The following is a 16,341-nucleotide window of genomic DNA, read 5'->3' on the forward strand; positions in this document are numbered from 1 at the left end:
ATAGACTTCACCAGCTCCTGAAGCAGTGATAGATATCACCAGCTCCTGAAGCAGTGATAGACTTCACCAGCTCCTGAAGCAGTGATAGACTTCACCAGCTCCTGAAGCAGTGATAGACTTCACCAGCTCCTGAAGCAGTGATAGACTTCACCAGCTCCTGAAGCAGTGATAGATATCACCAGCTCCTGAAGCAGTGATAGATATCACCAGCTCCTGAAGCAGTGATAGATATCACCAGCTCCTGAAGCAGTGATAGATATCACCAGCTCCTGAAGCAGTGATAGATATCACCAGCTCCTGAAGCAGTGATAGACTTCACCAGCTCCTGAAGCAGTGATAGATATCACCAGCTCCTGACGCAGCGATAGACTTCACCAGCTCCTGAAGCAGTGATAGACTTCACCAGCTCCTGAAGCAGTGATAGATATCACCAGCTCCTGAAGCAGTGATAGACTTCACCAGCTCCTGAAGCAGTGATAGACTTCACCAGCTCCTGAAGCAGTGATAGATATCACCAGCTCCTGACGCAGCGATAGACTTCACCAGCTCCTGAAGCAGTGATAGACTTCACCAGCTCCTGAAGCAGTGATAGACTTCACCAGCTCCTGAAGCAGTGATAGACTTCACCAGCTTCTGAATTTTCTCACAAGCATTAGCCACCAGCTCTGTATCATCAGCAAACACCAACTGACTCACTTCCCAAACCCCCTCATCCACAACAGACTTCACGTTCATGCTTGCCCCTCTCTCAAAAACTGTTGCATTCACCACCCTAACATCCCCATCCATTAACAAATTAAACAGCCAAGGAGACATCACTCACTCCTGACGCAAACCAACATTCACTGGGAACCAATCAGTTTCCTCTCTCCCTACTCGTACACATGCTTGTTGCAACTTACCTCCCACACCATATACTCTTAACACCTCCCACAAAGCATCTTATCAACTCCGTCATATGCCTTCTCCAGATCCATTAATGCTACATACAAATCCATCTGTTTTTTTTTAAGTATTTCTCACTTACATTCTCTGAAGGTTATTAGGTTACAGTAGGGGGTGAGGGTCAAGTCAATTGGGAGGTGAGTTTGAATGGAGAAAAACTGGAGGAAGTGAAGTGTTTTAGATATCTGGGAGTGGATCTGTCAGCGGATGGAACCATGGAAGCGGAAGTGTATCATAGGGTGGGGGAGGGGGCGAAAATTTTGGGAGCCTTGAAGAATGTGTGGAAGTCGAGAACATTATCTCGGAAAGCAAAAATGGGTATGTTTGAAGGAATAGTGGTTCCAACAATGTTGTATGGTTGCGAGGCGTGGGCTATGGATAGAGTTGTGTGCAGGAGGATGGATGTGCTGGAAATTAGATGTTTGAGGACAATGTGTGGTGTGAGGTGTTTTGATGAGTGAGTAACTAAGGTTAAGAGAGATGGTTAAATGCTTTGATTGGATTGAGAGGCAAGAGGAAAGGCTGAAGTTTACTGAATTTGCACAAAAGAGGTATATTCCTGATCAGTTATCTGTAAAATGAATTAGAACTTTGAGGTTTACTGTAGCAATACCACCCAAGGGAACTGGGCATTCCTTCACTTCTGTTATCTTGTAGGGTTAACCCCAATCCTGCAAAATGTATTCCCATATGCATGCTAACATTTGCTTGTTTGACCACAAATGTATTGGAACAGAGTTAATAATCGATAAATCTGTAACCAGATGGAAGAATCTAACTTTCAGGGGAATAAGATGAGATGTCCTCCTTTTTAGGATAATATGTTATTCATTACACCACAATCATATATGCTCTTACAGTGTAAAAGTTATCCTCCTAACCACTGGATCATTTAAGTGATTGCTATGAGTGCATGTCCTCACTCACCACAAGTCTATATAACCATTCTCAATTTGTTGAAATGTATTCAGTCATCACTGGATCACTCTTGTTAGTCTTTTACAAAAGGTCATCACCATATATGCTCATATTGCCCATAACCATGTCTAGTGAGAATCATTCCCCACACAACTTAGTTTTGTTTGATTTCATTGAATACAGATATTCACTTACATGTGCTTAAGATATGCTTACTTTCAATCAGATTGCTTACTTTCATCTAGTGCAATCATATTTATCACCACAAAGTCTAGTCTAGCCCAACAAGTGCTCATTTTCATACCCTGCATGGTTTTATCTCATGAAATCTTCACTGTTGCAGTTGGATCACTCAACTCGCACAGTTAGTGCATCTTATGCATCACAGTTATATGTCTGAACTTTATTTTATATCCACTGATTCATTAGGAATTATCATTTTTACCATTGTTTCAGTTTTCTTATTCTCTTGGTGTTGTGATGCTTAATCATACGATTCCCTTGCTTTTTCTTTCACTATTAACCTCCTTTTGAAGCATCTTATTCTCCCTGAACTTTAATGATACTTGTTTACCCCAATTCACATTTGCTCTCTTTTTCAACCCCTCACTTTTCTCTTAACCTCTTGCCACTTTCTCTTGTATATCTCCCAATTATTTGCACTCCTTTTCTGTAAGTAATGCCCATACACCCTTCTTTTTGCTTTCTTTTGCAACTTTTTCATCCTACCTCTCTGCCCATTCTCACTTTCCCTTAAACGTACGTTTTTTCAGAGGGGCAGTTTTGGTATTCCTTCCTGGGCTTGTTGAGATTGAACAGTTCATGGATTTCCTAAGTAGAGAAAGTTCAAAATATCAGTGAGTACAAAGTTTTTTGTTTCTTTTTTAATTATCATTATATTGTTATGTATTATGCACCCATTTTTCCATGTTCATGATAGGCTGTTACATGTAGAATCTTCTACAAATATTTCATTCACCAAAATAATCTGTATCCTTATGGTCATATCAGGCAGGATTGTTCATGACATACTAAAGAGATATGTAGTACACTAGCATCTCCAGGTATGTGTTCCAGGGGTATAGACAAACTGTTGTGGCTCATTTTCAAATGAGCTATAAGAAAAAAAAAATGACTCATGGTCATTAATTGGCAGAATGCTTGCATAGTGCCATTGTACAAAGGCAAAGGGGATAAGAGTGAGTGCTCAAATTACAGAGGTATAAGTTTGTTGAGTATTCCTGGGAAATTATATGGGACGGTATTGATTGAGAGGATGAAGGCATGTACAGAGCATCAGTTTGGGGAAAAACAGTGTTTTTTTGGAAGGGGAAAAGGGGATTGGGGGTTTGGGGTTTTTTGCTTTGAAGAATGTTTGGGGGGTTTCGGAGGGGTAAAGTATATGTGGTTTTGGGGTTTTTTGGGCTTTGAAGAATTTTTGGAGGAATATCAGAAAATGGAGGGATTTGATAGGGTTTTTTAAATGGATCGGGAGAAAGCATGAAATAAGATTTTTGATAGAGGAGGCTTTTGAAAAGTCTTTAAGAATGTGTGGGGAGGAGAAATTTGAAAAGTTTTTATAAAGGGGTTTAAAGGGGCATGTGTGTGATAGGAAAAATGGAGGGGGTTGGCCCCAAAGGGTCAATTTTTTGGTTTCTGTGGCGGGGTTTTATGCACTTGATTTTTAATTTTGTTTTTTTGGTGGATGATGACAGACGTAAATTTGAGAACTATGGAGAGAGGGGTGAATATGCAGTTTGTAGGGATGAGAGGGTCTGGGAAGTGAGTCAGTTGTTTGCTGATAATACATCACTGATGGTAGATTCGAATGTGAAACTGCACAAGTTTGTGACTAAGTTTGGAAGAGTGTGTGAAAGGTGGATGTTAAGAGTAAATATGAATAAAAGCAGGGTTATAAAGTTTATCAGAGTTGAAGGACAAGTGAGTTGGATTGTGAGTTTGAAGGGAGGATAAAAAAAAATGTTTTGGTTGGGGCTAAATAATGTGCATAAGACAATAGAACAAATAGGAACATTGATGAAGGGAGCAAGGGGAGAAGTGATAACAGGTAGTGATGAAGTGAGGAGGAGATTGAAGGTTTGTTGAATTTGTATGATGATAGAGTGGCAAATATAGGGTGTTTTGTTCTGGGTGGTGTGCAAGGTGAGAGAGTATGGGAGAGTGGTTTGATGAAGAGAGAAGAGTTGGTGAAAGACTTTTGGAAGATGAAATCCTGCAGGGTGGTGGGGTTGGATGGTATTTCAGTTGAATTTATCAAGAAAGGGGGTGACTGTGTTGTTGATTGGTTGGTCAGGATATTCAGTGTATGTATGGACCATAGTGAAGTGCCTGAGGCTTGGTGGAGTGCATATATAGTGCCATTGTACGAAGGCAAAGTGGATAAAGGTGAATGTTCAAACTACAGAGGCATAAGTTTGTTGAGTATTCCTAGAAAATTGTATGAGAGAGTGAAAGCACGCACATAGCATCAGATAGGGGAAAAGCAGTGCAGTTTCAGAAGTGGTAGAGGATGTGTGGATCAGGTGTTTGCTCTGAAGAATGTGTGTGAAAAATACATAGAGAAACAGATAGATTTGTATGTGGCATTTATGGATGTGGAGAAGGCATATGACAGGGTGGATAGAGATGCTTTGTGGAAGGTTTTAAGAGTATACGGTGTGGGAGGTAAGCTGCTAGAAGCAGTGAGAAATTTTTATCAAGGAAGAGAGGAAAGTGATTGGTTGCCAGTGAAGGTTGGTCTGCAGCAAGGGTGTGTGATGACCCCATTGTTTTTTAATTTGTTTATGGATTGGGTGGTTAGGGAGGTACATGCAAGAGTTTTGGAGAGAGGGGGGGAGTATGCTGTCTGTTGAAGATGAAAGATCTTAGGAAATGAGTCAGCTGTTGCTTGCCAGTGATACAGCACTTGTGGCTGATTTGAGTGAGAAACTGCAGAAGTTGGTGACTGAGTTTGGAAAAGTTTGCGAAAGGAGAAAGTTGAGAGTGAATGTGAGTAAAAGCAAGGTTATTAGGAATATCATGGTTGAAAGACAAGTTAGTTGGGGTGTGAGTTTGAATTGGAGAAAAACTGATGGAAGTAAAGTGTTTTAGATATCTGGGAGTGGACTTAGCAGCAAATGGAACTATGGAAGTGGAAGTGAGTCATAGGGTAGGGGAGGGGACCAAGGTTCTGGGAGAGATGAAGAATGTGTGGAAAAATGTTATCTTGGAGAGCAAAAATGGGTATGTTTGTTGGAATAGTAGTTCCAACAATGTTATATGGTTGCAAAGCATGGGCTATAGATAGGGTAGTATGGAGGAGGGTGGATGTGTTAGAAAAGAAATGCTTGAGGACAATTTGTGGTGTGAGGTGGTTTGATCAGTTAAGCAATGAAAGAGTAAGAGAGATGTGTGATAATACATAGAGTGTGGAAGAGAGAGAAGAAGAGAGTGTGTTGAAATGGTTTGGACATATGGAGAGAATGAGTGAGAAATGGTTAACAAAGAGGATATATGTGTCAGAGATGGAGGGAACAAAGAGCAGCAGGAGACCAAATTGGAGGTGGAAGGATGGAGTGAAAGCAATTTTGAGTGATTGGGGCTGAACATGAGGAGGGTGAGAGGTATGCAAGGACTAGTGAATTGGAATAATGTGGTATACTGTGGTCAACGTGCTGTCAGTGAACTGAACCAGTGTCTGTGGGGCCTGTGGTTTTGGTGCATTACACATGACAGCTAGAGGCTGAGTGTGAAGGAATGTGGCCTTTTTTGTCTGTTTTACTGGCACTACTTTCCTGACACAGGGTGGCGATGTTGTTTCCTGTGGGGTTAGGTGGCACCAGGAATGGATGAAGGCGAGCAAGTATGAATATGTACATGTATATATGTGTATATGGCTGTGAATGTACATGTACCTGTATGGGCATGTATGTATATATGTATATTTGTGTGGGGGAGGGGGCGAAAATTTTGGGAGCCTTGAAAAATGTGTGGAAGTCGAGAACATTATCTCGGAAAGCAAAAATGGGTATGTTTGAGGGAATAGTGGTTCCAACAATGCTGTATGGTTGCGAGGCGTGGGCTATGGATAGAGATGTGCGCAGGAGGATGGATGTGCTGGAAATGAGATGTTTGAGGACAATGTGTGGTGTGAGGTGGTTTGATCGAGTAAGTAACGTAAGGGTAAGAGAGATGTGTGGAAATAAAAAGAGCGTGGTCGAGAGAGCAGAAGAGGGTGTTTTGAAATGGTTTGGGCACATGGAGAGAATGAGTGAGGAGAGATTGACCAAGAGGATATATGTGTCGGAGGTGGAGGGAACGAGGAGAAGAGGGAGACCAAATTGGAGGTGGAAAGATGGAGTGAAGAAGATTTTGTGTGATCGGGGCCTGAACATGCAGGAGGGTGAAAGGAGGGCAAGAAATAGAGTGAATTGGAGTCATGTGGTATACAGGGGTTGACGTGCTGTCAGTGGATTGAAGCAAGGCATGTGAAGCGTCTGGGGTAAACCATGGAAAGCTGTGTAGGTATGTATATTTGCGTGTCTGGACGTGTGTATGTGCATGTGTATGGGGGGGGGGGGTTGGGCCATTTCTTTCGTCCGTTTCCTTGCGCTACCTCGCAAACGCGGGAGACAGCGACAAAGTATAAAAAAAAAAAAAAAAAAAAAATGAGTGGATGGGTCTTTCTTTATCTGTTTCCTGGCACTACCTCGCTTACGCGGAAAATGACGATCAAATATAATGATAATGATAAAATAGTTATACAGTATTAATGGTATTTCATATTTTTTTCTCCTTAAGTACTTGTGTGCGAATAAGTGTAAGAAAATGATTGCTTATCAGTAGCATTTAAATTCAGAGTTAGGAATGGAGGTGATGCTAAACAACCACAGATTGTCCACATGGGCAGCTGAGGTTGACACCTTAGCTTTCTGAAACTTTGTTTCTTGTGCAAAATTGTTAGAAATATTCTATAACTTTCAGGCTATGTGTATAAGGTGTATATGAGAAATAAATGGATTTTGTATTTAGACTTGGGTCCCATCCCCAAGATGTCTCATTATGTATATGCAAATATTCCAAAATCAGGAAAAATATGAAATATGAAACACTTCTGGTCCCAGGCATTTTAGATAAGGGATACTCAGTCTGTATTGGTTTGTGAAATATAGTTAGTTAAACATCTTATTAAGAAACATCTAATGAAGTCGATTGCATGGCAGACTAGGAAGGAAGGTAGATAGTTGGTAGGCAGCCAATGACCTGGAAGGTATATTACCAATGATACCCACCTGGGTATCAGGAGTGTTAGTGATGGCTTCAGTGGATGTCGAGTTTCAGTCCTCTGGCCTAAGTAACTGTCTTTCTTTCTGCCTCACCCACACGTGGACTACTCGCATTTTGTCCACAATCATACAATCTCTCCTTGTCATACATAATACTTGCAACACTTAAATCACACAGCTCATTCTTCCTTTTTATACTGTTCACCATTTCCTGCTTTAGCGAGGTAGCGTTAAGAACAGAGGACTGAGCCTTTGAGGAAATATCCTCACTTGGCCCCCTTCTCTGTTCCTTCCTTTGGAAAATCAAAAACGAGAGGGGAGGATTTCCAGCCTCCACTCTATCATCAAACACATTCAACAAACCTTCAAAATACTCACTCCATCTCCTTCTCACATCACCACTACTTGTTATCACCTCCCCATTAGCCCCCTTCACTGAAGTTCCCATTTGCTCCCTTGTCTTACACACTTTATTTACCTCCTTCCAAAACATCTTTTTATTCTCCCAGAAATTTAATGATACTCTCTCACCCCAACTCTCATTTGCCCTCTTTTTCACCTCTTGCACCTTTCTCTTGACCTCCTGCCTCTTTCTTTTATACCTCTCCCACTCATTTGCATTTTTTTCCTGCAAAAATCGTCCAAATGCCTCACATATATATATATATATATATATATATATATATATATATATATATATATATATATATATATATATATATATATATATTTTTTTTTTTTTTTTTTTTTTTTTTTTTTATACTTTGTCGCCGTCTCCCGCGTTTGCGAGGTAGCGCAAGGAAACAGACGAAAGAAATGGCCCAACCCCCCCCCCCCATACACATGTACATACACACGTCCACACACGCAAATATACATACCTACACAGCTTTCCATGGTTTACCCCAGACGCTTCACATGCCTTGCTTCAATCCACTGACAGCACGTCAACCCCTGTATACCACATGACTCCAATTCACTCTATTTCTTGCCCTCCTTTCACCCTCCTGCATGTTCAGGCCCCGATCACACAAAATCTTTTTCACTCCATCTTTCCACCTCCAATTTGGTCTCCCTCTTCTCCTTGTTCCCTCCACCTCCGACACATATATCCTCTTGGTCAATCTCTCCTCACTCATTCTCTCCATGTGCCCAAACCATTTCAAAACACCCTCTTCTGCTCTCTCAACCACGCTCTTTTTATTTCCACACATCTCTCTTACCCTTACGTTACTTACTCGATCAAACCACCTCACACCACACATTGTCCTCAAACATCTCATTTCCAGCACATCCATCCTCCTGCGCACATCTCTATCCATAGCCCACGCCTCGCAACCATACAACATTGTTGGAACCACTATTCCCTCAAACATACCCATTTTTGCTTTCCGAGATAGTGTTCTCGACTTCCACACATTTTTCAAGGCTCCCAAAATTTTCGCCCCCTCCCCCACCCTATGATCCACTTCCGCTTCCATGGTTCCATCCGCTGACAGATCCACTCCCAGATATCTAAAACACTTCACTTCCTCCAGTTTTTCTCCATTCAAACTCACCTCCCAATTGACTTGACCCTCACCCCTACTGTACCTAATAACCTTGCTCTTATTCACATTTACTCTCAACTTTCTTCTTCCACACACTTTACCAAACTCAGTCACCAGCTTCTGCAGTTTCTCACATGAATCAGCCACCAGCGCTGTATCATCAGCGAACAACAACTGACTCACTTCCCAAGCTCTCTCATCCCCAACAGACTTCATACTTGCCCCTCTTTCCAGGACTCTTGCATTTACCTCCCTTACAACCCCATCCATAAACAAATTAAACAACCATGGAGACATCACACACCCCTGCCGCAAACCTACATTCACTGAGAACCAATCACTTTCCTCTCTTCCCACACGTACACATGCCTTACATCCTCGATAAAAACTTTTCACTGCTTCTAACAACTTGCCTCCCACACCATATATTCTTAATACCTTCCACAGAGCATCTCTATCAACTCTATCATATGCCTTCTCCAGATCCATAAATGCTACATACAAATCCATTTGCTTTTCTAAGTATTTCTCACATACATATATGTTTTTTTTTTTCATACTATTCGCCATTTCCCGCATTAGCGAGGTAGCGTTAAGAACAGAGGACTGGGCCTTTGAGGGAATATCCTCATATGGCCCCCTTCTCTGTTCCTTCTTTTGGAAAATTTAAAGAAAAATGAGAGGGGAGGATTTCCAGCCTTCCGCTCCCTTCCCTTTTAGTTGCCTTCTACGACATGCAGGGAATACGTGGGAAGTTTTCTTTCTCCCCTATATATATTTATCTATTTATTCACTTTGCCCTGTCGCCGTCCCCCGCGCCAGCGAGGCAGTGCAAGGAAACAGACGAAAGAATGGCCCAACCCACCCACATACACATGCATATACATACATGTCCACACACACCACATATACATACCTATACATCTCATATATACATATATATATATATATATATATATATATATATATATACATATATATATATATATATATATTTTTTTTTTTTTTTTTTTTTTTTCCAAAAGAAGGAACAGAGGGGGCCAGGTGAGGATATTCCAAAAAAGGCCCAGTCCTCTGTTCTTAATGCTACCTCGCTAACGTGGGAAATGGCAAATAGTTTAAAAGAAAGAAATATATATATATATATATTTTTTTTTTTTTTTCATACTATTCGCCATTTCCCGCGTTTGCGAGGTAGCGCTAAGAACAGAGGACTGGGCCTTAGAGGGTAAATCCTCACCTGGCCCCCTTCTCTGTTCCTTCTTTTGGAAAATCAAAAAAAAAAACGAGAGGGGAGGATTATATATATATATATATATATATATATATATATATATATTTTTTTTTTTTGCTTTGTCGCTGTCTCCCGTGTTTGCGAGGTAGCGCAAGGAAACAGACGAAAGAAATGGCCCAACCCATCCCCATACACATGTATATACATACACATCCACTCACGCAAATATACATACCTACACAGCTTTCCATGGTTTAAACCAGACACTTCACATGCCCTGATTCAATCCACTGACAGCACGTCAACCCCGGTATACCATATCGATCCAATTCACTCTATTCCTTGCCCTCCTTTCACCCTCCTGCATGTTCAGGCCCTGATCACACAAAATCTTTTTCACTCCATCTTTCCACCTCCAATTTCGTCTCCCACTTCTCCTCGTTCCCTCCACCTCCGACACATATATCCTCTTGGTCAGTCTTTCCTCACTCATTCTCTCCATGTGCCCAAACCATTTCAAAACACCCTCCTCTGCTCTCTCAACCATGCTCTTTTTATTTCCACACATCTCTCTTACCCTTACGTTACTTACTCGCTCAAACCACCTCACACCACACATTGTCCTCAAACATCTCATTTCCAGCACATCCATCCTCCTGCGCACAACTCTATCTATAGCCCACGCCTCGCAACCATACAACATTGTTGGAACCACTATTCCTTCAAACATACCCATTTTTGCTTTCCGAGATAATGTTCTCGACTTCCACACATTCTTCAAGGCTCCCAGGATTTTCGTCCCGTCCCCCACCCTATGATCCACTTCCGCTTCCATGGTTCCATCCGCTGCCAGATCCACTCCCAGATATCTGAAACACTTTACTTCCTCCAGTTTTTCTCCATTCAAACTTACCTCCCAATTGACTTGACCCTCAACCCTACTGTACCTAATAACCTTGCTCTTATTCATATTTACTCTCAACTTTCTTCTTTCACACACTTTACCAAACTCAGTCACCAGCTTCTGCAGTTTCTCACATGAATCAGCCACCAGCGCTGTATCATCAGCGAACAACAACTGACTAACTTCCCAAGCTCTCTCATCCCCAACAGACTTCATACTTGCCCCTCTTTCCAAAACTCTTGCATTCACCTCCCTAACAACCCCATCCATAAACAAATTAAACAACCATGGAGACATCACACACCCCTGCCGCAAACCTACATTCACTGAGAACCAATCACTTTCCTCTCTTCCTACACGTACACATGTCTTACATCCTCGATAAAAACTTTTCACTGCTTCTAACAACTTGCCTCCCACACCATATATTCTTAATACCATCCACAGAGCATCTCTATCAACTCTATCATAAGCCTTCTCCAGATCCATAAATGCTACATACAAATCCATTTGCTTTTCTAAGTATTTCTCACATACATTCTTCAAAGCAAACACCTGATCCACACATCCTCTACCACTTCTGAAACCACACTGCTCTTCCCCAATCTGATGCTCTGTACATGCATTCACCCTCTCAATCAATACCCTCCCATATAATTTACCAGGAATACTCAACAAGCTTATACCTCTGTAATTTGAGCACTCACTCTTATCCCCTTTGCCTTTGTACAATGGCACTATGCACGCATTCCGCCAATCTTCAGGCACCTCACCATGAGTCATACATACATTGAATAACCTTACCAACCAGTCAACAATACAGTCACCCCCTTTTTTAATAAATTCCACTGCAATACCATCCAAACCTGCTGCCTTGCCGGCTTTCATCTTCCGCAAAGCTTTTACTACCTCTTCTATGTTTACCAAATCACCTCGACCAAAACACCCTATATCTGCCACTCTATCATCAAACACATTCAACAAACCTTCAAAATGCTCATTCCATCTCCTTCTCACATCACCACTACTTGTTATCACCTCCCCATTTGCGCCCTTCACTGAAGTTCCCATTTGCTCCCTTGTCTTACGCACTTTATTTACCTCCTCCAGAACATCTTTTTATTCTCCCTAAAATTTAATGATACTCTCTCACCCCAACTCTCATTTGCCCTCTTTTTCAACTCTTGCACCTTTCTCTTGACCTCCTGTCTCTTTCTTTTATACATCTCCCACTCAATTGCATTTTTTCCCTGCAAAAATTGTCCAAATGCCTCTCTCTTCTCTTTCACTAATAATCTTACTTCTTCATCCCACCACTCACTACCCTTTCTAATCAACCCACCTCCCACTCTTCTCATGCCACAAGCATCTTTTGCGCAATCCATCACTGATTCCCTAAATACATCCCATTCCTCCCCCACTCCCCTTACTTCCATTGTTCTCACCTTTTTCCATTCTGTACTCAGTCTCTCCTGGTACTTCCTCACACAGGTCTCCTTCCCAAGCTCACTTACTCTCACCACCCTCTTCACCCCAACATTCACTCTTCTTTTCTGAAAACCCATACAAATCTTCACCTTAGCCTCCAGAAGATAATGATCAGACATCCCTCCAGTTGCACCTCTCAGCACATTAACATCCAAAAGTCTCTCTTTCGCACGCCTGTCAATTAACACGTAATCCAATAACGCTCTCTGGCCATCTCTCCTACTTACATAAGTATACTTATGTATATCTCGCTTTTTAAACCAGGTATTCCCAATCATCAGTCCTTTTTCAGCACATAAATCTACAAGCTCTTCACCATTTCCATTTACAACACTGAACACCCCATGTATACCAATTATTCCCTCAACTGCCACATTACTCACCTTTGCATTCAAATCACCCATCACTATAACCCGGTCTCGTGCATCAAAACCACTAACACACTCATTCAGCTGCTCCCAAAATACTTGCCTCTCTTGATCTTCCTTCTCATGCCCAGGTGCATATGCACCAATAATCACCCACCTCTCTCCATCAACTTTCAGTTTTACCCATATTAATCGAGAATTTACTTTCTTACACTCTATCACATACTCCCACAACTCCTGTTTCAGGAGTATTGCTACTCCTTCCCTTGCTCTTGTCCTCTCACTAACCCCTGACTTTACTCCCCAGACATTCCCAAACCACTCTTCCCCTTTACCCTTGAGCTTCGTTTCACTCAGAGCCAAAACATCCAGGTTCCTTTCCTCAAACATACTACCTATCTCTCCTTTTTTCACATCTTGGTTACATCCACACACATTTAGGCACCCCACTCTGAGCCTTCGAGGAGGATGAGCACTCCCCGCGTGACTCCTTCTTCTGATTCCCATTTTAGAAAGTTAATACAAGGAGGGGAGGATTTCTGGCCCCCCTGCTCCCGTCCCCTCTAGTCGCTTTCTATATATATATAGAGATACCTGAGGGTGAGATGAACAGCCCATACCCCACATTCTACTTTCCTCATCATCCTGTCGTCAGGGAAGTCAGCACCACAAGTAAAGCATCCTCCTCGAAGGCTCAGAGTGGGGTGCCTAAATGTGTGTGGATGTAACCAAGATGTGAAGACCCTTACTGGAAAAACAATCACTCTTGAAGTAGAACCTTCAGACACAATTGAAAATGTGAAGGAAAATAGTGAAATTGGAGAAAAATGTAGCTTAGACATTGAAGCTTATTGATACAGTGGTTAAATTGATGAGAACTGCTATTGACGTTTGTGTAAATAAATTATACATTTCCTTTTTTCCATAGCCAGAGGTTGAACCATTATGTGACATTCATTTTTTTCATTCATTTCAAGCTAGAAGTTTCAGTTTTCTAAATTGTTTCTTACATTTTTCATATGTATATATATGTATGTGTGTGTGTGTGTGTATATGTGCATGTGTATGTGTGTGTATGTGTATATGTATATATATGTGTATATTATCCCTGGGGATAGGGGTGAAAGAATACTTCCCACGTATTCCTCGCGTGTCGTAGAAAGCGACTAGAGGGGACGGGAGCGGGGGGCCAGAAATCCTCCCCTCCTTGTATTAACTTTCTAAAATGGGATTCAGAAGAAGGAGTCACGCGGGGAGTGCTCATCCTCCTCGAAGGCTCAGAGTGGGGTGCCTAAATGTGTGTGGATGTAACCAAGATGTGAAAAAAGGAGAGATAGGTAGTATGTTTGAGGAAAGGAACCTGGATGTTTTGGCTCTGAGTGAAACGAAGCTCAAGGGTAAAGGGGAAGAGTGGTTTGGGAATGTCTGGGGAGTAAAGTCAGGGGTTAGTGAGAGGACAAGAGCAAGGGAAGGAGTAGCAATACTCCTGAAACAGGAGTTGTGGGAGTATGTGATAGAGTGTAAGAAAGTAAATTCTCGATTAATATGGGTAAAACTGAAAGTTGATGGAGAGAGGTGGGTGATTATTGGTGCATATGCACCTGGGCATGAGAAGAAAGATCAAGAGAGGCAAGTGTTTTGGGAGCAGCTTAATGAGTGTGTTAGTGGTTTTGATGCACGAGACCGGGTTATAGTGATGGGTGATTTGAATGCAAAGGTGAGTAATGTGGCAGTTGAGGGAATAATTGGTATACATGGGGTGTTCAGTGTTGTAAATGGAAATGGTGAAGAGCTTGTAGATTTATGTGCTGAAAAAGGACTGATGATTGGGAATACCTGGTTTAAAAAGCGAGATATACATAAGTATACTTATGTAAGTAGGAGAGATGGCCAGAGAGCGTTATTGGATTACGTGTTAATTGACAGGCGTGCGAAAGAGAGACTTTTGGATGTTAATGTGCTGAGAGGTGCAACTGGAGGGATGTCTGATCATTATCTTGTGGAGGCTAAGGTGAAGATTTGTATGGGTTTTCAGAAAAGAAGAGTGAATGTTGGGGTGAAGAGGGTGGTGAGAGTAAGTGAGCTTGAGAAGGAGACCTGTGTGAGGAAGTACCAGGAGAGACTGAGTACAGAATGGAAAAAGGTGAGAACAATGGAAGCAAGGGGAGTGGGGGAGGAATGGGATGTATTTAGGGAATCAGTGATGGATTGCGCAAAAGATGCTTGTGGCATGAGAAGAGTGGGAGGTGGGTTGATTAGAAAGGGTAGTGAGTGGTGGGATGAAGAAGTAAGAGTATTAGTGAAAGAGAAGAGAGAGGCATTTGGACGATTTTTGCAGGGAAAAAATGTAATTGAGTGGGAGATGTATAAAAGAAAGAGACAGGAGGTCAAGAGAAAGGTGCAAGAGGTGAAAAAAGGGCAAATGAGAGTTGGGGTGAGTGATTATCATTAAATTTTAGGGAGAATAAAAAGATGTTCTGGAAGGAGGTAAATAAAGTGCGTAAGACAAGGGAGCAAATGGGAACTTCAGTGAAGGGCGCAAATGGGGAGGTGATAACAGGTAGTGGTGATGTGAGAAGGAGATGGAGTGAGTATTTTGAAGGTTTGTTGAATGTGTTTGATGATAGAGTGGCAGATATAGGGTGTTTTGGTCGAGGTGGTGTGCAAAGTGAGAGGGTTAGGGAAAATGATTTGGTAAACAGAGCAGAGGTAGTGAAAGCTTTGCAGAAGATGAAAGCTGGCAAGGCAGCAGGTTTGGATGGTATTGCAGTGGAATTTATTAAAAAAGGGGGTGACTGTATTGTTGACTGGTTGGTAAGGTTATTTAATGTATGTATGACTCATGGTGAGGTGCCTGAGGATTGGCGGAATGCGTGCATAGTGCCATTGTACAAAGGCAAAGGGGATAAGAGTGAATGCTCAAATTACAGAGGTATAAGTTTGTTGAGTATTCCTGGTAAATTATATGGGAGGGTATTGATTGAGAGGGTGAAGGCATGTACAGAGCATCAGATTGGGGAAGAGCAGTGTGGTTTCAGAAGTGGTAGAGGATGTGTGGATCAGGTGTTTGCTTTGAAGAATGTATGTGAGAAATACTTAGAAAAGCAAATGGATTTGTATGTAGCATTTATGGATCTGGAGAAGGCTTATGATAGAGTTGATAGAGATGCTCTGTGGAAGGTATTAAGAATATATGGGGTGGGAGGAAAGTTGTTAGAAGCAGTGAAAAGTTTTTATCGAGGATGTAAGGCATGTGTACGTGTAGGAAGAGAGGAAAGTGATTGGTTCTCAGTGAATGTAGGTTTGCGGCAGGGGTGTGTGATGTCTCCATGGTTGTTTAATTTGTTTATGGATGGGGTTGTTAGGGAGGTAAATGCAAGAGTTTTGGAAAGAGGGGCAAGTATGAAGTCTGTTGGGGATGAGAGAGCTTGGGAAGTGAGTCAGTTGTTGTTCGCTGATGATACAGCGCTGGTGGCTGATTCATGTGAGAAACTGCAGAAGCTGGTGACTGAGTTTGGTAAAGTGTGTGGAAGAAGAAAGTTAAGAGTAAATGTGAATAAGAGCAAGGTTATTAGGTACAGTAGGGTTGAGGGTCAAGTCAATTAGGAGGTGAGTTTGAACGGAGAAAAACTGGAGGAAATGAAGTGTT

The 16,341-nt window shown here is 41.8% G+C and overlaps 1 protein-coding gene across 1 annotated transcript in view; it reads left to right on the forward strand.

Moving 5' to 3' along the window:
- Window positions 1-1,427: 1,427 nt before the first annotated feature.
- The window catches only part of spn-E (spindle E), a 504,859-nt gene continuing 489,945 nt past the window's right edge, over window positions 1,428-16,341 (forward strand). Inside the window, exons 1-2 of the mRNA XM_071660992.1 lie at window positions 1,428-1,496; window positions 2,637-2,720. Of these exons, the coding sequence (XP_071517093.1) occupies window positions 2,686-2,720 (35 nt within the window). The 5' untranslated portion in view covers window positions 1,428-1,496; window positions 2,637-2,685. The remainder of the gene's footprint in view (window positions 1,497-2,636; window positions 2,721-16,341) is intronic.

The sequence above is a fragment of the Panulirus ornatus genome, chromosome 73, assembly GCF_036320965.1.
Source record: "Panulirus ornatus isolate Po-2019 chromosome 73, ASM3632096v1, whole genome shotgun sequence".
Lineage (NCBI taxonomy): Eukaryota > Metazoa > Arthropoda > Malacostraca > Decapoda > Palinuridae > Panulirus > Panulirus ornatus.